At 39.2% G+C, this 23233-nt stretch overlaps 1 protein-coding gene across 1 annotated transcript in view; it reads left to right on the top strand.

The window, feature by feature from the left end:
- The window catches only part of LOC102399298 (EGF-like and EMI domain-containing protein 1), a 705282-nt gene that overhangs the window by 72259 nt on the left and 609790 nt on the right, over positions 1–23233 (top strand). Inside the window, exons 3-5 of the mRNA XM_044945114.2 lie at positions 6863–6997; positions 10617–10726; positions 12662–12766. Of these exons, the coding sequence (XP_044801049.2) occupies positions 6863–6997; positions 10617–10726; positions 12662–12766 (350 nt within the window). The remainder of the gene's footprint in view (positions 1–6862; positions 6998–10616; positions 10727–12661; positions 12767–23233) is intronic.

Genomic DNA, 23233 nt, shown 5'->3' with positions numbered 1-23233 from the left:
TCCAGTATTCTTGCCTGGAGAATCCCAGGGACAGAGGAGCCTGGTGGGCTGCTGTCTGTGGGGTCACACAGAGTCAGACACGACTGAAGCAACTTAGCAGCCGCAGCAGGGCTTCAAAGAATGGAAGGTTCTGATGAAGTTTGTTTACACAGATTGGCTTTGAAATGTCCCACTGCCCAAGATCAGTTGACCTCCTGACTGGAGACTTCTCTGGAGTGGTGGTGAGGAGGTTGGGAGGGGTGCTTGGGGCAGGTGATTCAGGTGTATCTCAGCTTTAGTCAGATAGAAGTTCAGGAAACATTTCTTTCTGGACCTGTAATGCAGATATTTTTACTTTGATGTAATCTTTATGCCATTCTGACAGGTTGTTGGTCCTTTCACATGGAATCCCAGAAAGGTTCAGCATTAAGCATTTAGAGCGGAGGTAAACAGTGCACAGCGGGCAATGTGTGGGGATGGAAGCAGAGAGTTGTTTGAAAGACTGAATGTAAATTCAGTCTGGCGGACCTGGTGGAATTCCCAGGTTCCTTTCTCCAAACTGTAGAGCTGGATAAATACCATGCTTTACTCCCACTCAGGAGAGAAAGAGAGAGAAAGGGAGAGGTTGGATTCTCTTCAGTGAAGAAGACAAACCAGGGAAGGTTCAGTACGGGTGCAGACTGATACTACCTAAAGATGGGGGTTCCCTTCTGCTCTCTGGTCCTGAAGCAGCAGCCATAGGCTGTCTGCTTCCATGGGCAGGAAATTGGGGCTACTTTTCTGAAAAATGGAATGGCCCTAAAAATCAGATTTCCATACAGGGACATCCATTAGGATCACCCCTAATCACCCAACAGCGAACTCACCAATTGTAAGCCCTTTCTATCACACAGAACTCCCAATCAGCTTCTAGTACTTCATGCTTAAAATGTAGTCAAGCACTGATAACTGCTATTTGAGAAACAGAGTTGGACTATAAGGAAAGCTGAGCACCAAAGAATTGATGCTTTTCAACTGTGGTGTTGGAGAAGACTCTTGAGAGTCCCTTGGACTGCAAGGAGATCCAACTAGGCAATCTTAAAGGAAATCAGTCCTGAATATTCATTGGAAGGACTGATGCTGAACTGAAACTCGAGTACTTTGGCCACCTGATGCGAAGAATTGACTCATTGGAAAAGACCCCGATGCTGGGAAAGATTGAAGGCCGGAGGAGAAGGGGAAGACAGAGGATAAGATGGTTGTATGGCATCACCGATCCAGTGAATATGAGTTTGAGTAAGCTCTGGGAGTTGGTAATGGACAGGGAAGCCTGGAGTTCTGCAGTCCATGGGGTCGCAAAGAGTTGGACATGACTGAGCGACTGAACTGAACTGAAAACACAGGAGAGGCTAAAAAAAATCCTGAACTGAAACAACTCAGAGAAAAACAAATATTTTATAGGGAGATATAAGAAAAAGATTAATCTGTAATTCAGTTGTTTCTGTAGGGCAACTGACATCAGAGTTGTTTATAGTCATAAACTATTAGAAACAACTGTATATCAATAGGATGTTGGCTGAATTAATTCTCCTATATTTTTCTAAGTTCATACTCTAGAAAAAAAAGGTTAAATTAATGCTACAAATTTCAAAAAGGAAAAATATTCATACCATGTTATTTGCTAAGTTGAAAAATATTTTTTACATAATTTAAAAAATAGTAGATTATGATTCCATTTATACAAAAATATGTTTGTGTGCACCCAGAAAGAATTGGATATGAATCTATCATTTTACTAGCAGTGGTTACAGCTGGTAGCATGTCTAGGGACAAACAACTTTCTGTATTTGTTCATTGTTCAGGCTTCTATACTGTTAGCATTTATGACTTTTGTCCTTAAGAAAGGCGCATAATTAAAAAAAATTGAAATATACTCAACACCTGCAGAATAACCAAGTGACTGATTTTTTTAAAAAAAATTATTTGTTTATTTTGTTGCACTAGGAGGTCTTTGTTGCTGTGAGGACTTTCTCTAATTGCAGCTAGTGAGGCAATGGCACCCCACTCCAGTACTCTCGCCTGGAAAATCCCATGGATGGAGGAGCCTGGTAGGCTGCAGTCCATGGGGTCGCTAAGAGTTGGACACCACTGAGCGACTTCCCTTTCACTTTTCACTTTAATGGATCGGAGAAGGAAATGGCAACCCATTCCAGTGTTCTTGCCTGTAGAATCCCAGGGATGGGGGAGCATGGTGGGTTGCCGTCTATGGGGTCGCACAGAGTCGGACACGACTGAAGTGACTTAAAAGCAGCAGCAGCAGCAGAGGGCAGTTTATCATTGCTGTGCGAGGGCTTCTCATGGAGGTGGCTTCTTTTGCTGCAGACCGCAGACTCTATGCTCTTGGGCTTCAGTAGTTGCAGCACACAGGCTTAGAAGTTGTGACTTTTGGGTTTAGTTGCCCCATGGCATGTGAAATCTTCCCGGACCAGGGATCGAACCCATGTCCCCTGCAGTGGCAGGAGGATTCTTATCCACTGCTCCACCAGGAAAGTCCCAAGTGACTGATTTTATTTAACCACTTCTTTAGGGGCGTCAAGGATGATGTTGCTTTACCAAACATTCTCTACTATGAGTTAACCTAAAATAAAATTTCATCTCAACCAAAGGAAAGTTGCTTGCTAGCTGTGACATGTGAAACTATATATAATGTGAAGTTCTGAAGTCATATTGATGTTTCTTATGATGTTAGAGAGATTATTTGGTGACAACCTGAATTACATATAATTTTCTAGAAACTTTAGACTAATACATTTTCCTTGTGATACATAAAGTTTGTGCTGTGCCTTTTCTTATTCACTGGTGCTGCTAGGTTTGGGTCTTCTTAAGGTACAGAGTTTCCTTGGGGACTTCTTTGTAGGAATTAGGAAGACCTTAAGGAAGGTTTGGTAGATTACTGGGACTTGTGGGTCAATTGCTGGATTGGGCTGACTTGTTACTTGTAGTGCCCAAGAGCAGATATAGCCTAAGTCATTATCAAGGAGGGGACCTGGGTGTCAGAGAGAATCACAGATCCATCTCCAAATCCTGTCTGTAGTAAAAAAAAAAAGACCAAAAAATCAAAATTCTAAAAACTCTCTGTGGCTTACAATGCCCTGAGAATAAAATCAGAATCCCTCAGTCTGAAAGTCCCCATTTGTCCTTCGGAACATCTCATCAATTGAGTCAATTTGGCCTCCTTTCAGATCTCTGGAGGCCAAGCGTTTCCCCCGTTTAGAGCCTCAGTTCATTCTCCTCCTTTCTGCCTGAATGGCATCCCCTGGTTGTCCTGGTGTCTCTTCACCCTTTCAGGTCACAATCTCACCTCTTCAGTGAGGCCTTTCCTAATCAATGAATCTTAGTAAGAATTCCCTTCTCTTTTTCAGTCCCCTGATTGTTTCCATCTTAGCAGTCTACCTTTTGCATTTTTTAAGTGTTTTTATTTACTCTCTTTTCTACTTAGATGGTCAGGGCAAAGGGACTGTGGACTTTCTCTCATTCCTACCACCTGCAGCTGAAAGTGTCCGCACAGCACCCTTGTCCCTCTCCTTTATCGCTGCACACCTGCCACGCTTCCAACTGCCAGTATTTGCATTTCTGTATCTGAAGACTTTGGCTACTGGAAGCAGACTCTGCCTACCTGGGCTTCTGCCTGAAATGCTGGAGAAGATGTAGCTCTCAACTAAGCACTGATAGGAATTAGTGTATGAATACCCAGGCTCCTTCCGACTTTGGGGAGCTCATCAGCTAGTGTTGCCTGGCTTGATAATATATCTTTTTTCTTGGCTAACTCTCTTTCCTTATCTCATTTCATCACTTCCTCACTGGTGTTTTCTTCACTTTCCAAAGAAACTACTTATACTCACATCCTTGGTGATAGTGGGTGCAAGTTGGGTGGTGGGAGGGTGGAGGCTGGGTGGAGCAATGTTTCTGGCACATGTAGGTTGCAATATTTATTGAATGGATGAATGACTAGGGTGGGTGGCTGGATGAATGGAATAATAGATTTTAAAAATAGGTTATAAAATAGAGGTCAAGACTGTATGAGGTATAAAAAATCAAATTATGGACAGATAAAGTAAATGTTTGGTGAACTCATTCTAACAGGGCTAGTTAGTCTGCTTCCCCCAAACACGTTAAGTCCATGTGAAGGTAAAGATATAGGACAATCTAATATGACATTCAAAATTCTTTCTTTCTTTTTTTTTTTGAATTGTGCAAATTATTTTATTTTATTTTTTTTAATTTTATTTTATTTTTAAACTTTACATAATTGTATTAGTTTTGCCAAATATCCAAATGAATCTGCCACAGGTATACATGTGTTCCCCATCCTGAACCCTCCTCCCTCCTCCCTCCCCATTCCATCCCTCTGGGTCGTCCCAGTGCACCAGCCCCAAGCATCCAGTATCGTGCATCAAACCTGGACTGGCAACTCGTTTCATACATGATATTTTACATGTTTCAATGCCATTCTCCCAAATCTTCCCACCCTCTCCCTCTCTCTCAGAGTCCATAATACTGTTCTATACATCAGTGTCTCTTTTGCTGTCTCGTACACAGGGTTATTGCTACCATCTTTCTAAATTCCATATATATGCGTTAGTATACTGTATTGGTGTTTTTTCTTTCTGGCTTACTTCACTCTGTATAATATTTCTTTCTTTACTTATTTCTGATTGTTCTGGGTGTTCCTTGGTGTGCAGGCTTTGTTCTGTAGGTGCGGCAAGCGAGGGCTACAGTCTAGTTGTGGTGGGTGGACTTCTCATTGGGTGACTTCTCTTGTTTTGGAGCATGTGCTCTAAGGCACTGGGGCTTCAGTAACTGCAGCACATGGGCTCAATAGTTGCAATTCCCAGGCCCTAGAGCATGGGCTCAATAGTTGTGGTGCATGGGCTTAGTTCCACCACAGTGTATGGGATCTTCCTGGACAAAGGATTGAATGCATGTCTCCTGCATTGGCAGACAGATTCTTTACCATTGAGCCACCAAGGAAGCCCCAATATGGCATTTTTAAAAGCTAAGGTTTTCTTTAGGCCCACTGCCCAATTCTTGAGGATTTTATGGATGCCTCACTTATGTGTCGTTTTTACATTTATTGTTTTATTACAGTATTTACCTAAAGCACTAAAAGGTGCTATACAAACTCATAAATAACATTCAACACAAATTTTGTTTCATTTAGGTAATGTTAACAGTCCCCAAAATCACCTTTCAAAAGTATATCTGGAAGTGAGAATTGGACTGTAAGGGAAACCAGAAGGTGAGATTTAGTCAGAGCCCCAGAATGAAGTGATCACAAAAATGGACTGCAGCTGTGGAGGGTGAGGTAACTGATTTTAGTGCAGGCAGTATATTAGGTGTTGTTACCAGTGTTATCACTAGACAGGTTCACAGATCTGTTTAGAGACAGACTAGAGTCCTGAATCAGGAGCCATTTCTATTTTCAGCAGATTATGAGTATGGAGAGTTGGCTAGACTATGAGTTTCATGACTCATAAAAAAGAACACCAATGCCTGACCCTAGGGAGGTTCATGTATGGCATACAGGTGACTTTGAATGCAGGAGAAGTCTGAGTGTTTGGTCAGATGACTGTTGTAATTAGTATTGTTTTCAAAAGCCAAGCAATTGGTATGGACTAGTAAATCATTCCAGAGAAGGCAATGGCACCCCACTCCAGTACTCTTGCTTGGAAAATCCCATGGACGGAGGAGCCTGGTGGGCTGCAGGCCATGGGATCGCGAAGAGTCGGACACGACTGAGTGACTTCATTTTCACTTTTCACTCTCATGCATTGGAGAAGGAAATGGCAACCCACTCCAGAAGAGCCTGGTAGGTTGCCATCTCTGGGGTCACACAGAGTTGGACACGACTGAAGCAACTTAGCAGCAGCAGCTTTTCATCACTAAGTGAAGCATTCATCACTAAGTGAAGCATTCCTCAAATTACAAAAGAATTTAATTCTAGCACTCTAGGTGATGAGTGTTATCTGTGTGCTGTGCTGAGTCACTTCAGTCATGTCTGACTCTTTATGACCCCATGGATTGTAGTCCACCAGGCTCCTCTGTCCAAGGGATTCTCTAGGCAGGAATACTGGAGTGGGTTGCCATGTTCTCCTCCAAGGGATCTCCCTGACTCAGGGATTGAACCCGCTTCTCTTATGTCTCCTGCATTGGCAGGCAGGTCCTTTACCACTAGTGCCACTTAGGAAGCCCTGAGTTTTATCTATCCCCAGACATTTAAAAATTAAAGATAATATGTCTAAAATCCTGTATGTTTGTATAAGCTTTCTATAAGGAAATGTTGATATAATTGTGCTGGTTGAAAAGTATTTGCGTTTAAAGAAGTATTGGGTTGCAAAAAGTGTCGCTCGGGTTTTTCCCTCACCATCTTACAGTAAAACCTGACTTTTTGGCCAACCCAATATTATGGGTGAAACTGAATTAACTAAGCATGTCGATGGAAAATAGCGCTCAGGAATAATTTCCAGGAAAAAATTAACTCCTTTTGTTGAATCAGCCTGTCTTTTTTCCTCATGGATATTGAGAATCCTGGACGTGTGTTTCTTTATACATTTTGGCTACCAAAGAGCTTAGAACTTAATTTTCAGCTCAGTTTTCTCAAGTGCATGGGAACTTAGGACATTCACATTTGTCTTCTAAATTTCTCCTTGTTTTTTAAAATCTATTCTGATTTTTCTTTTCCTTGGGTCTGTTTTTTTTTTCCTACTTTGCCTGTATTTTTCTTTCTCACTTTATGTAAGTCACCACAAGCTTTTTGTGGAAAATGAAGGAACAAATGATTCATGAATAAAACATAAAGATGTAATCTATTTTTATTGCATTACTATTCTTTTTTTTTTTCAAGGCCAAATGTTTGCGAAGAAGAGCAGCTGACTGTGGTGGGACTTCGACGGCTGCGTGTCCAAGCGTTCACGCACATCATCAAGCTCCGGAAGCAGGGCTGCACCAGCCCGCGGTGCTGTGTGGGTTACGAAAGAAGGTAAAGGTGTTCCACTGTCTTGACTTTGTTTCTAAAAATCAAAGCCAAAGCCTAAACTGCATCTGAAGATTTCATCCAATACATTTTAGAAAATAATCATATAAGTAAACAAGAATAAGATATGCCCATGAGGAATTTTAAAGTTATATATTTTCCTTCAGAAACAGAATATATTATTACTTTAGTTCAAGCCTCATTTCTATGTGAGGTATTTGGGTTAGATGCCATTAATTTTACTTTTTAACGGGATAGACACTGAAAGCCGTGGATCAGAAGGCGGAGAGAAACAAGAAATATTGTGTTAGTTTGCTAAATTTGGTGTAACTTGGATCCGAGGCATCTATGATTCTGAACTACCATCTGACCTGCCCCTGGTTCTCTTGTAACACTTTGAAACCTAAAACTTCTTTAACTTCATTATGGTCTTTGAATTAGGATTAACTCAGCTGCCTGGGAAAGGACAGAAAAAGCCAGTGTGTGTTTTTCCTATGCGTGAAGACTTCATGGGGACTTTGTAAAATAGATTTATAAAATATCTAAGCATTTCTTAAATAGTTGCTAAGGTGCTCAAGTTTTACGTAAATGAATCAATTTTGTCTGAATTCAGGAAACAAAGTGAAAAATGTAACTTTAATGAATTTATTATTACTAATATCACTAGTATTACTTAAAGAAAATTGATGGCATGTGTAAATAAGGGCATTTGCCACTGTATAGAAATGGCAGAACACTGGTAATTAATATAAGACTAGGTTTAATAAGACTAAATCATTTATAAGATCTTCCCTGGTGGCTCAGACGGTAAAGCGTCTGCCTACAATGCGGGAGACCTGGGTTCGATCCCTGGGATGGGAAGATCCCCTGGAGAAGGAAATGGCAAACCACTCCAGAACTCTTGCCTGGAAAACCCCACGGACAGAGGAGCCTGGTAGGCTACAGTCCATGAGGTCTCAAAGAGTCGGATATGACTGAGCAACTTCACTTTCACTTTCAAATCATTTATAATTGTAGATATTTACATATACAGAACTTCCCAGGTGACTCAGATGGTAAAACGTCTGCCTACAATATGGGAGACCCGGGTTCGATCCCTGCGTCAGGAAGATCCCCTGGAGAAGGAAATGGCACCCCACTCTAGTACTCTTGCCTGGAAAATCCCATGGATGGAGGAGTCTCATAGGCTACAGTCCATGGGGTCGCAGAGAGTCGGACATGACTGAACGACTTCACTTTCACTTTCCCATATACATTGTGTGTGTGAATAGTGGGGTTTGTTTTTGTTTTTTTTTTTTGGTCTATACTCAGGACCTTTAAATTAATTTAAATCAGAAAAAACTTTTGGCTTTTACTAGCTGTGTGACACTGAAAAAGTTTCTACTTTTTCTATTCCTTAGTCTGTAAAGTTAGAAAAATAATATACTATACATGGATATTACAAGGATTAACTAAAAATGTATTTAACACATGTGATATGATGCTTGGTACACAGTAGATATTCAAGTCCTGATTTTGAAAATGACTTTTCAATTAGATATTTGGCATCCCTTCCATGAAGTTTATCTTCCCTGGGGGCTCAGATGGTAAAGAATCTGCCTGCAATGCAGGAGACCCGGGTTTGATCCCTGGGTTGGGGAAGATCCTCTGAAGAAGGGAATGGCTAACAGTGCCAGTGTTCTTGCCTGTAGTATTCCATGGACAGAGGAGCCTGGCAGGCTCCAGTTCATCAGGTCAAAAGGAGTCAGACAGGGCCGAGTGACTAAAACTTTCACTTTTTTCTCACTTCCATGAGATTTAACTCTTGTTGACATTAGTCCAAACCAAAGAAAGTCCACTACCACATAGACATTCAGATTTGGGAAAGCAAACATGAATAAATAAAACATGTTTTATGTTTATTTTCAAGAGCTTAATAGTTTTATGCTTTCCTTTATTCAGCAAGTATTTATGAACCTGAGTTTGGAGTTGTGGCATGCCAAACTAATATCCCTTTTGTTTGTATGTAAGTAAACAAACGTATACTTATATCCCTATTAGAGAGATGCACCTCCAAAAATGTCAGGGGACACTTCAAGATGGTGAATAATCAAGTGTCATAAAAAGAAAAAAGAAAGAAAGAAAGTAAAGTAAAGCGTCTGCCTGCAATGAAGGAGACCCAGGTTCGATCCCTAGGTTGGGAAGATCCCCTGAAGAAGGGAATGGCAACCCACTCCAGTATTCTTGCCTGGAAAACCCCATGGTCAGAGGAGCCTGATAGGTTACAGTCTGTGGGGTCGCAACCGGACACGACTAAGCGACTTCACTTTCTTTCTTTCTATTCTTTCTTCAAGATGGTGAATGGTCAATTGTTATAAAAATGACATTAAATCCTATTTTCAAGAGAGGAGAAAGAACACTGTACATTGACATGATGCAAAAAGAGAAATTGGAGGAAGTGAAACTTGAAATTGGCTCTGAATATGAAGGGAATTGGGCTTCCCTAGTGGCTCAGTGGCAAAGAATCCACCTAAAATGCAGGAGACATGGGTTCAATCCCTGGGTTGGGACGATCCCCTGAAGGAGGGCGTGGCAACTCACTCTAGTATTCCTCCCAGAAAAATCCCATGGACAGAGAAGCCTGGCGGGGTACAGCCTATGGGATTGCAGAGTCAGACATGAGTGAAGCAAATGAGCACACAGGCACGTGAAGGTGATTTGGGCTGGGGATATGAGGAGAGGTAAGTGAGAGGAAGACAATATAGTACTTTGGGGATAAAGAATAAATAAGACATCAATTTGATAGGAAGGAAGTTATCTGGGTTAGTGATATTATGGTTCAGTTCAGTTCAGTTCAGTCGCTCAGTCGTGACCGACTCATTGCAACCCCATGGACTGCAGCACGCCAGGCCTCCCTGTCCATCACCAATTATGGTATTATGGTCTATTAAGAAGTCAGCAGAAATAGTGTGGTGTTTTGTTCATTATTTTATTCATTGTTCAATCGTTTGTTCCTTATTGCCCTTGCCCCCAGGAGACTTTGTAAACTTTTTCTTTTTATTTTAGTAATTGTCCGCCTTCCCCATGAAGGTTCAATATCACAGATATGCATGTTTCTGTTCCTGTTCTCTGCTCATGTGTAGGACCACAGACCATTGTATTACTAAGATTTTTCTCACCCCTCCTACCCAAGAACCAATTGTCCCCCGCTTTTGGGTGATGTCACCACTGATGAGAATGCACACTATCATGGGACCCATGATGAGGGGCCTTCACTGTCAAATTGAAAGCGTGTGACTTATTATCCTTCTAGATTTCATTATTCTCTTCATAATTGTGGGTTCCATTTTTGATAGCTTCAGTGACCCTTAGGGTGGTTTAGACTACAGGACTTGCAGTCCCTATTATTTTTCAGTAACCTGTATCTACACTGAATCTTGGTTATGTATTTAGTGAGGTGTGTGTGTGTGCATGTGTACAATGCATACAAATTTTATATGTATATATATATAATGTGTGTGTGTATAAATGTCAGGGTTTGGGTTGCAGGGAGGATTTGATAGTGGGTTTAAGATGACAGCTCTGGCCTTAAGACAAAGCATTACCTTAAGAGGAAAATAGGATCAATCTCATTCTCATTCCTTAGGACCCGATACTACACCATCTACAGACAGGCATACAGCCTGGAGCAGCAGACCATCTACAAGTGCTGCCCTGGTTGGAGCCGGTGGGACAATGAACCTGGCTGCCTATGCTGTAAGTTATAATTCTTCCTGTCTAACTCTCTGTCACTAGAAGTAATGGTCTCACTCTGTTTTGGGCTTCAATCATATCATGCCTGTCAAGCTTTAGGCATCTTTAGACTCACCACGGATTCAGAGCATCTCTTTGGACTGAAGATGCACACATGGCAGAAATGTGCAGAAAGCCTTTCTGTTAAGCGTTGCTAATGATAGGTCAGAACTCAGGACCCACAGAACTGCTGCTTTATATTCTGTTTTTTTTTTTTTTAATTTTATTTTATTTTTAAATTTTACATAATTGTATTAGTTTTGCCAAATATCAAAATGAATCCGCCACAGGTATACATGTGTTCCCCATCCTGAACCCTCCTCCCTCCTCCCTCCCCATTCCATCCCTCTGGGTCGTCCCAGTGCACCAGCCCCAAGCATCCAGTATCGTGCATCGAACCTGGACTGGCAACTCGTTTCATACATGATATTTTACATGATTCAATGCCATTCTCCCAAATCTTCCCACCCTCTCCCTCTCCCACAGAGTCCATAAGACTGTTCTATACATCAGTGTCTCTTTTGCTGTCTCATACACAGGGTTATTGTTACCATCTTTCTAAATTCCATATATATGCGTTAGTTAGTATACTGTATTGGTGTTTTATATTCTGTTTCTTTATGTAAAAGGCAGTTTATTTAAAGCCAGACAGGTTACACCTAGTAAGCTTCCGTCTCCCTTTGCTGTTTGCCCCTTTCTCATATCATCAAATTTGTAATCCATGGCTGATTCAAAAGTCCGGAGGGAAATCTAAATGGGATTTCTTGACTTGTGCTTGTCATGATTAATTGCAGAACTAGGGAGGCAGTTTACTTTTTAAGATGAGGTATGCAGTCCTTTCACAAACCTCTGGTGAGGGTATTCCAGGACCTTTGGTGTCTATCTGACAGCCCTTGAGCAGCGGAACTAGCAGCATTATATAGTTCATTCACACCAGAGGAACGAATCCGTTTAGCGACTCCGTTACCTATGTGTTTATAGTTATTGCCAAGTCACTTAAAATGCTTCAGTGTGTTGCAATCAGTGCAGACCACAGCACAACCATTCATCTCTCCTGTTATCCTGCACCTTCGGGAGTTTGTGGGCATCCTGCTCCCTTCCCCACCATGCTTTCTGTTCTTGAATGATTTTGGTGAAGTTGCCTCAGGCTTCCCATATTAAGCAGGCTTGGGGTTGAGGAGTACACTGGGGGTCACTGCATTTGCATGCGGTGCTAGGCCACTGAAGATGAGTGGCTTAAGCTCAGTAAATATATCTGCCCACATGTCATCTCACCTATATTATAGACTCCTGGAAATTAATGACTGTGAGATGAATTCTTTATCTTGTGTGGCACCTAGCACAGTTCTTTGCCTCTGGTAAGTATTTGTATTTCTTGCTTGTGTTTTAGATTTGCTTGGGTTGCATAGCCATCTTCATGGAGTTCCTTTAGACTAGTGCTACTCTTTTTTTTTTCCTTTAGTTTTTATTGGAGTGGAGTTGATTTACAATGCTGTGTTCATTTCAGGTGTACAGCAAAGTGAATCAGTTATACATATACATATATCCACTCTTTAAAAAATTTGTTTCCCATAAAGACCATTGCTACTCAAACTTGAATCTGAATACAAATCAGCTAGTACTTTGTTAAGGTATGGATTCTGATTCAGTAGGTCTAGGGTGGGGCATTTCTACCAGCTTCAAAGTGATACAGATGTTACCACATATAGAGTTCTACAAGGCTTTAGAAGGCAGTGGCCTTAATTGGTAATGAAAAAACTCTGTTCAGTGGAGAGGCTAGAGGAGCTGGTAGAAATTTCTAGATGGTGTCTATATTAGCAACTTGATGCGTACACTGAGGATTTTCTTTCCTTCCCTATACTCTGTTCTCTCCAGCCTTCTTGTCTATCTTTCTTTTAGCTGTCTCTGCAGTGGAGACTTGTGTCCATGGGAAGAGATGCTCAGAGGGTGAAGTCCAGCGGTGCCAGTGTTCGGAGGGTTTTCAGGGACCCCACTGTCAATATGGTGAGTTGCCAACAAGACCATTTTATTATGATTTGGAGCTGTCTGCCTTGCTTTTAGGGGCCAGCCAATTTTGTCGATCCAAACTAATGGCAGGGTTATCCCTCTGGGGATTGGTGAGCATTTGAAATCAGCCACTAAGCAAAAACCTACAACCTACAGTGTACTCAGCATTTAAAATTATGCTCTGCAGTTTAGTTTTAATTATTCACTATAAGAGTTCAAAGGGTAGCAGTAAGTACAAAATAGTCTATTTTGTAAAGGAAATGGCAGCTTAATAAGAAAACCTCTTCCTGACTTCAGATGTTAAATCTTTAACAGAGCCATGGTTTGAAAATGCTGGTACAGTATTCTGTGAGATTTATGTGATTTGTGAATGAATAAAGTGAGGATTAAGACAAATTCAGCATGATGTGATATTTACTCCTTTTCTATCCTTTGTGTTTTGTAAAAAAAAGCACAAAAAGCCTGACACTTGCATGATTCTCAATGTTTCAAAACTTGGTAACCTAGTTTTCAAGGTTGGAGCTTAACAACTGTCAATTTTGGACATGTGTGTTTAAGATGTTTCTTGGGCAGGAAATTCTCAAAATGGCCAATGATGTGTCTTTTACTGCATCTGCTATGAGAGTGGGTGCTTTCAGAGGGATTTGTTTTGACTTGATCATCTGATTCTAGTCTCTGGAGGATGTGAATCCATCTGCATTTATCTTTTCAAGGCAGGGAAAACAAAACCAAACCTATCACATAGAAGTTAAAGAAATAGGTATAAAAAGTGAACAAAAATATTGTCTTCGTTATCTTCTGCTGATACATTTGCCTTCTCTTATCCATTGCTTGAATCTTTGTCAGTGAAGTTGGAAGGTTGCTGAGAGCTCATCACTCGTATTCATTTGTCTCCTCTGCCCTTGGCATAAGGTTCAGGCTCACATTTTTTCCTGGGCACCTCAAAGCTATTCTTCTTGTAAATTAATCTTGATATTCTTCCCTAGGTTGTTTCCTTTTTTAAAAATTGTGAATTAAAATAAAGCTAATTTTCTATCCCAATTTATTCTTTGACTATGGAACACTGATTTCAAAACAGAGGTCTGAGCTCTAGAGAGTGTCTTCAGTTGTTTCTATTAATTTTAAGATGGTAACCAGAGCTATACATTGTTCCATGAGACCAAATTATTTGCCCCTAAACACATTGCTTGAACTATCTTTGCCACACTGGTTTTCTCATCTTGATCATTATCTGTGATGGGCAATTACGCATGTCATTGATTCATTAAAATTTTTAAAAATCATTTATTACTTTATTAATTCATTTGTTTTGGTAGAGTAGATTTTGCAAAACATCAAGTCCCTGAGGAGAAAGGTAATCAAAGAGACATATGGTAATGATAATAGCCTCAAAATTATACCTGGATTAATTTATTCTATATTTTTCTACATTAGTACTTGAATATTTTGATTATTCCAATTTCTTAACAACATTTATTTACCAAAGTAATTAAAATGCTTTTTGAAATTCAAGTAGCTAGATGTTGTATTCTTTAGTTTGGAGTTGGTGAAAATACTGGATGATTTTAAACACATTCAGAATAAGTATATATTTTCACAAGTTTGTTTTTATACAGAAAGTTTCAGAAGTCATGAGGAAAGGTGGACCACACAAAATAGCATTTAGATTCTGCATTGCTCTTTTAAGTACTGTTGTCCAAGTGTGTTTACCTATGGATTTTGACAGTGTTTCATCTCTCACTGTAGAACTGTTGAATGTAAAAAGAAAAATTGATGAACCCCAAGGGATATATATCCTGAAGTAGAAGTTCAGGAATCTCCTACATGATTTCACATTTCATCCATCAAAATGAGATATCATAAAGTATAGAATTTTAGGAGTTTGATGGAGGAATTTTGAAGACTTTCTAGGAAATCAAATATTTGTTGAGACAAGTGGAGAATACAGTTAAGAATACAGTTAATATATTAGATGAGTCTTGAGAGTAGATTAAAAATGAAAATTAGAAAAGATTGTTTTAAAAAGAATAGAATTGATAAGATATATATATATTCTCTCAATCAGGTGGATTTTAGTTTGGAAGTACTGCTTGAAGCCAGTCTCTTATCCAGTGGCTGGATTTGAGTTATGAATTATGAGTATATAAACCTTGGTCTGATAGGCATTACTCTCTCTCTCTCTAGATATATTATATATATCAAAATGAAAATTAATTTGATGTTTTTCAAATTATATAAACAGTGATTCAAATGATAAAAATAATTTAAATTTAAAATGTTTTAATTATTAAAAATTAGCAGTTTATACAATATAAGAAAGCAAAAATCTATAGTCCTATTGCCCTCAGAAAATCATGTGGTTATCCTTTTATGTATATTTAATCATATTCATATAACATATGGAATTTTACATAGATGAGATCATCTCTCATATAATTGTTTTATCATAAATACCCCCCTTTTTTTTCTTAATTACTTTTTCTTCTTTGCTCTTCTCATCCAGTATTCTCTCTCCTCCCTAGTAACAATCTTCTTAATACTCTTTTCTATATTTCCCTGCACATATGGAAATATATACAAACAGCTGCATAACATTCCATGGTATTGATATGCCTTAAAATTTCAACCACCCATGTATTGATGAGCATTCATTTTGTTTCCAGCTTTTTGACACAACATCAGTGCTGCAATATTATGATGCTTTTAATTCTGTGAAACAGATTCCCAGTAGTGGAATTGTTGGGGTCAATGAATATGTGTTTTTTTTAATTATAATGTACTTAAGGATCGAAATATTCATTTAAATTATTTGTGAAATGTTTTGTGGGCCATGGCAATGACTTTATAAGCTTATTTGATTGAGATGGATTAAAACCTAGACGAGCGCTAATTATTTACTTATTTTTTGACATGGTAACATAATGGAGAATCACTTGCATCTTCATCTAAAATGAGATGTCTGATAAAATATCTAGGATCAGAGTTATTGTAAACATGGATTGCTCTCAGTATAGGATAAAGTTGACTTTATTTGATATGTATGGGAAAAATAAGTCAATAAAATGAGCCAGATGGGCCTTTTAAAAATGGAGAAAAGAATCTAGTCCAGAGAGAGAAGGGACATGCTAATAACTGAGAGAAATGCTTGAAGTTGATAATGATTCTAAAATTGCTGATCTACTTAACTCATTTGAAAAATCTGCCTCTAATAAGGAAAAATGAAGAAAATGAATTTGGACAATTAGGAAGTAATGAAGAGCTTTCTAAAATAGCTATTGATTAAAGGAATCAAAGGGAATACTTTGAAGATTTGAACACATGCAAATCAAGCTAGATAGCTAGTGGTTAAATTTTCTCTTTTTTAATTCTATGGATCCAGGCAAAACAACTTGGAGCTTCATTAACTGATTAATATCACACACAGAGTCACTCCTTTTATTCCTCATCACTTATTCCATCTTCCTTTTCCCTGGTCAGAGGTCAAGTTAAATTATAATGCGCCTAATAGTGAGATGCTAAGGCTCAGAGATCTTCTTATTTCTTTCATTTATATATTCGTTCATTCATTCTTCTAGCCAGTCTTTCAGTTAGTCAGTAGATATTAATATCTCACGCCTAGTCTGTGTGCTAAGTGCTGCAGATTCCAAAACAAATGTGATATCTTGTGTGGTAGGAAATAGAGACCAGGAAATCAGTGATTCTCATATAGCTCACGAATGCTATGTCAGAGGATAGTTCTGTCCTAAAGAAAACAAGAGAGGGTTGCTAAAGGTGATGCTTGGAAATTCAAGAAACTCTGCCTAAAGGCCTGCCTGCTCAGGGACTGGTTTTAGGGAAGGCAAAGTCCTTGAAGAATCAGTAACCACCTCTGTATGAGGTTCTAGAAAAGCTAGTTTGACTGGACAAAGAAAAGCTAAGGAACTGCTGCCCTAGACATAAGAAAAGCTGTTTTTGCCATGTCCCATGTGCATCTCTTCTTGAAGCCAAGAGAACTACTTGTATTATTATTATTATCATCCCTTGAGCTTGCTCTGTTTTTAATATATCTAGGAAATATTCTATCTCCTATGCCAAATTTCATATTATTGTTCTGTTCTTCTTTAAGAATAAGTTGTACTTTGTGTTTTCAAATCTTTTCATAAAACTTCCTTTAGTCCTTTAGTCCCCAGACCTCTCATTTTCTTCAAGTGTGATGTTTAGGCACTTTAAAAATAGAATGTTGCTGGAATGCTGTCTGTTGACATGGAAAACCTCAGAAGTTCTGGGCTAGAGGTTGGGTCTTACCAATGACCATTTGTAATATTTTGGAGAAGGCATTTTATAGCCCTACAGCTCATTGTCATCATTTGTAAAATAATGAGCTCTAATTTTCCTGTGCACCTTCCGTGTACCAAGCACAGTTCTAAACTATTTGTATGGATCAAATTATTAATCCTTACAACAAGTCTATGAGGCAAACACTCGTATTTGTCCATATTTGTACCTAACTGAAGCATATGAAGTGAATCAGCCGTATGCGTATGTATATCCCTTCCTTCTTGGGCCTCCCTCCCACCCACCCCCCACATTCCCACCCCTCTAGGTCATCACAGAGCACCAGGCTGAGCTTCCTGTGGTTTATAGCAGGTTTCCAGGGGCTATCTGTTTTACAGATGGTAGTGTATATATATTGATCATAATCTCCCAATTTGTCCTGCCCTTTCCTTCCCACGCTGTGTCCACATGTCTGCTCCTTACGTCTGCATCTCTGTTCCTGTCTTGGAAATAGGTTCATCTGTATTATTTTTCTAGATTCCACATATATGTGTTAATATATGGTAATTAATGCATTGCTTCTTTTTATTGATTGTATATTGCCTGAAAATCTGTAGGGGAAATGCACTAAGTGAAAGGGGAAAGGTGCCTGTGGTTGCTTCGCTTCCCATTCTGTAGGAAATCTGAGCAAACTTTGGGTGTTCGGTCACAGGTATGATTTTCAGCCAACCAGTGGATTCCAATCAAGGAGCCCAGTAAGCTCTTTGCAGGCTATCTCTCTTCTATGCAGATAGGAGATCAGAACAAAGAATCTCCTTAGAGTGGCTTGTCCCCAAGAGCATTTTTAATTTGAGAAGTGGTGCAGGTTGAATTGTGTCACCCTAAATGTGTATGTTGAAATTCTCATCCCCAGTAACTTATAATGTGACCTTATAGAAAAATGATTGTTGTAAATATAATTAGTTAAGATGTGATTGTATGAAAGTAAGGTGGACCCCTAATCCAATATATACTGATTAAAAGGGGAAATTTGGACATGCAGGTATGCACACAGAGAGAATGCCATGGGAAGATGAGGGCAGAAATCAGGGGGAGGCATTAATAATCCAAAGAATGCCAAGGATTGCTAGCCAACCACAACAGGCTAGAAGAGAGTCATGGAAAGGATTTCTCCACCCAGCACTCAAATGGAAGCAACCCTGCTGACACTTTGATCTCAGGCTTCCAGCCTGTAGAACTGAGAGACAATACATTGCTGTTGTTTAAACTGCTCAGTTTGTTACAGCAGCCCTGGTGATCTAATCTAGAAAGTTTAGAAAACATTTTCTATCTCCACAGCTTCATTTCAGCGGTAGGCCTACTGAAACAATGAAAATGGGGAAAAAGTGGCAGGGGGTTTATAAAGAGCAAATCATGCTAAGAAAACTTGATGGCTTATTTTAATTGAATTATAAAATTAGTGGGGGAAGAAGATTTAATTGGGAAAAAATGCAAAATCATTAATTGAACATGTCTATTAATCTGCAGTCCTAAATGAGCATTACTAGGAGATAGTCTGAGAAGAAACACAGGTTATATTATGGAGATAAATTGATAGGCATTCTTAACATGAGCTGACAGTGTAAAATTCAGTGTTATTTTGTTCACCGCATAAAGATGCACTGAGTTAGAGCTTTAAGCCCTCGGCAGGGTTCTAGCAAGTCCATGTCAAGGCGATTGCATTCTGCTTTACATAACTTGACAGAAGGATATGGCAGTATTGACAAGGATTGAGACAAGTACAGGAAAGGGACAGCTAGACCGTTTATGAGGAAAGCAAAGCAATAACTGTTTGACATCTCCCTGTGAGCATAATAAAGGGACATCTTATTAGAAATCCACACAGAAGGTTTACTACCCTGACATTGATTTAAAAATAGAAGCTTTGACAGTGATTTTTACTAAAATAGCCTTCCAGGTATGCTTTGCATGGCCAGTGTTAGCAACCAGAAGGTAGATGCACTTAAAAATAAAGACTGCATGAGAATTACCTAATATTGCAAGAATGGCAGCCTTAGAAGAGGATGATCTAGCACTATCCACAGTTATTTGATTCTACAGGATATCCTTAGTGATGGGCTAGAGAAGTTTGAAGATGGATAGTAATGACTATAAGAGCTAACTCAGAAATCATGCTTTCTACATGGTAGGTGCTGTCCTCAATGCTTTATGCATGTCAGCTCATTAATTACGCACAACAATTTTCTAAGGTAAGTCCCATTTTGTAATAACACACTGAAAGTAAGGAGAAATTAACTTACTTGAGGTCATACATGTAATAAATGATAGAGCTAGGGTGTGAACTCAAGCAGTCTGGCTCCTGAGTTTGTCCTTTGAGTCACTATGTGAAGTTGTTTCTTTAAAATATAATAGATCTCTTGTTTATGAGAAATAATGTTTATATCATTTCCCTGAAAGGGACATAAAGGATTTATACTTTATTTTTAGTGTTTAAACCTGTTCAGTATGCTGAGAAAACAATATTCCTGCAAAAAGTTTGAGCTAAATGACTTTTTTTCACTTAAAGTTTTGCTTGTTATACATGTATTGAGGGATTTTTAGAACCTGTGTAAGAAATACATAGCTTTGCTATTGAAAAGGCTGCATTCTCATTACAGAGATAGGAAAACAAATCATTATAATGTGATAAATGGTATTCCCAGAAATACACTAAAAGAAATCCAGGGACTAAGTCATAGTGGGGAGCAGGACTTGGGGGTTATGGCAAGTAAGATGTGTATTAACTCCATGTCACTCATTATTGCCAAGTGAATAATATGGGTTTCAACTCCTTGGATATGTAATGCCATTGAAGATTTTAAGATGGAGATTTTATTTGTAGAATTGTGTTTCAAAGATATAGTCATAATATGATGGAAAGAGGCTGAAAATCCAAAGGAAAAGAAATGTTATGTCATCAAATGGCCAAATCTTGCATGCAGTTATTTGTCATTCTTTTTTGTTGCTTGCTGGAGCTTCCCTCATAGCTCTGTTGGTAAAGAATCCACCTGCAGGGCAGGAGACCCCGGTTTGATTCCTGTTTCTGAAAGATCCCCTGGAGAAGGGATAGGCTACCTACTCTAGTGTTCTTGGGCTTCCCTTGTGGCTCAGCTGGTAAAGAATCTGCCTGCAATGCAGGAGACCTGGATTCTATCCCTGGGTTGGGAAGATCCCCTGGAGAAGGGAAAGGCTACTCACTCCCATATTCTGGGAGAATTCCATGGACTATACAGTCCATGGGGTTGCAAGGAGTTGGACACAACTGAGCGACTTTCACTTTCACTCACTTTTGTTGCTTGCTGCCAAAAGGTTTTGTTGCTGTTATTGTTTTTAAAATACCAGACTTCTCTTATTTTATCAGGTACAGAACTTAAAATGCCCCTTTTAGGGTTTTGATTATATAAAGTCCCATTTTTCTCTTAAGAAATTTGATAAGCATACTTTGAAAGAGGAAGTCCTGGATTAAAAAATCCATGATGGAAATCAATGCCGTTCAGTATTTTTCGAAATAATATAACTGGAATTTTTGCTTGCCATTTGAATTTTAAGTATATGTTGCATTCGTGTGTGAAGGGTAAAATTTTACTCAGAGTTATTTATATCTGGGCAAAGTGGACTGGGCATACACCAAAATAGCATCAGCACCAGTAATGGCCATTGGGCCGGGTCAGTTGGTCTGGACAGTGCAGCTTCATTTCTTGGTCTTTTGAAACCACAAGTTCCTTAATCTACTGTAAAATGGATGGAATGGAATGGAACTTTCCACACTTCTGTATGAGAATTTAGGCTGGTCAGTGTTAGAAACTACCAGTATGATAGTCAATCATGAAAATACCCTAGAATGAGTAGGGTGTTTTATGTTGAGAAAATAAAAAGTGAAATTTCTTTACAAGATTCTCTGCTCTCAGGCTAGTCCAGTAACACTGCACTGGAGAGAAGGAGTAAGAGACAGAAGGAGGCATCTGGTGGGTCTGTTACCTCGATGATGTTCACCAGACAGGATGGTCCTGGGGACCCAGCTAACCTGGTTGTGGGCATTTTCGAGACTTATTTAGAGGTACATTTCCTGAAAGAGGCAAAGTAGAAGACTGGAGGAAATACAGTCAAAAGTCAAATTCTAAGTAAGATAAAAGGTAAAGAGTAGTGATAATCAAGAGAATTGAGAGACTAGATGACACTGAAGCAACAAATTTAGCTTCACAGATATGGCTCTTTTCTCAACCTGGAGCATCTTGTGCAGGGTGCCCTATTCTTTCTTGGTTGAACTAGTGTAAAGCTGGATGTGCAGGATGTAATGCCTTGTATTTTTCAAGGGCTTCCCAGTTGGCGCAGTGGTAAAGAATCTGCCTGCCAATGTAGGAGACACAGGAGACTTGAGTTCGATTCCTGGGTGGGAAAGATCCCCTGGAGTAGGAAATGGCAACCTACTCTAGTATTCTTGCCTGAAAAATTCTGTGGACAGAGGAGCCTGGTGGGCTACAGTCTATGGGGTCACAAAGAATCAGACATGACTGAGTGACGAAGCACACATGCACACGTATTTTTTAAACCTGAATAATATGAACTATTATATTTCTTAAAATGTATTCTCGGGACCACTATTTCCACTGGATTTTAAGAAGTGTTGTAGGAAATGAAGTTTTTGTGTTTAATAAGTTCAGGAAATTCTAGGTCAAATAACCTTATATTGTATTCATTCTTGTAGGATTTTCTAGAGCCTGTGTGTGTGTGTGTGTGTGTGTGTGTGTGTGTACTCCGTTGTGTTCGACTCTTTGTGACCCCATAGACTGTAGCCCACCACGCTTTTCTGTCCATGGGATTTTTCGGGCAAGAATACCAGAGTGGGTTGCTATTTCCTCTTTCAGGGGATCTTCCCGACCCAGGGATGGCACCCACATCTCCTGTCTCCTGCATTGGCAAGTGAATTCTTCACCACTCCATCACCTGTGCTGTGCTGCGCTTAGTCACTCAGCCATGTCTGACTCTGCAACCCCATGGACTGTAGCCCCCCCACCCCAGTCTCTGTCTATGGAGTTTTTCAGGCAAGAATACTGGAGTGGGTTGCCATGCCCTCCTCCAGGACTGGGAAGCCCTTAATGTGTTAATTAGTGTATCGTAACTCCCTCAGAGGAGTATCTAGATTCCTGCGTTTTCCAAATGCATATAACCGTATAGCCCTTTTATGGAGGTATCTTGAAGTATTGGTTTTTGAAAATATTCTTCAAGTATTATTATTTTGTGGGACTCAATTGCTATGAAGGAGATATTACATATATATATATAATATAAAACATATGTATATAACATGTAATATGTATATATTTCATGTTCATAACCATTCAGTTTTATTAATTAACATATATTAAGTTCACAAATAGTCTAAATAAGCCCTTTCATAATATACTGTATGACCCTAGATCAAAGTACAGATTACAAGAATTTAGAAGCATTCTTGATTTTCTGATATAATGATCTGCCAATTGCAGTTTCTATGGCTTACAAAATAGAGTCTAATTATTTAGTAAATACGGATGTACACTACTTTTATAACCTTTCAGGAAAAGTTTGTGTATGTTTTCCTTGAATATCTTTGAAGATATCTTTATTTCATCCATGTCACCTAATATTAATTTCTATTGCTTTTGTGAATATACATCAGGATTTTAATGAACTGACATCTTTTTATCCTGAAAAAGCAACTGGAACAACTATTTAAAATTTAGAGTCAGCCTATGTCTTATTTTAATAAAAGAATTTATATATACGTATATATAAATTTATATATACGTATATATAGATGGACTTCCCCCCTGACTTTGCAGTAAAGAATCTGCCTGCAATACAGGAGACACAGGAAATGCAGGATCGATTCCTGGGTCAGGAAGATCCCCTGGAGGAGGGTATGGCAACCCACTCCAGTATGCTTGCCTAGAAAATTCCATGGACCAAGGAGCATGGCCAGCTACAGTCCATGAGGTCGCAAAGAGTGGGACATGATGGTAGCTACTGAGCATGGATGCACTCACACATTATCAAAAATTGGAAATAAAAAGTTAAAAGCTATGTTTTCCAATCTACTCAACTGATAATAGCATATTTATATAATAGTTAAGAAAATGTACATTTAACAGAAGCTTTCCCATATGTTATCTCATTTAAGCCTTAAACTAC

This window comes from Bubalus bubalis, chromosome 1, assembly GCF_019923935.1.
Source record: "Bubalus bubalis isolate 160015118507 breed Murrah chromosome 1, NDDB_SH_1, whole genome shotgun sequence".
In the NCBI taxonomy this organism is placed as follows: domain Eukaryota; kingdom Metazoa; phylum Chordata; class Mammalia; order Artiodactyla; family Bovidae; genus Bubalus; species Bubalus bubalis.
This window is presented reverse-complemented; position numbering and strand designations above follow the sequence as displayed.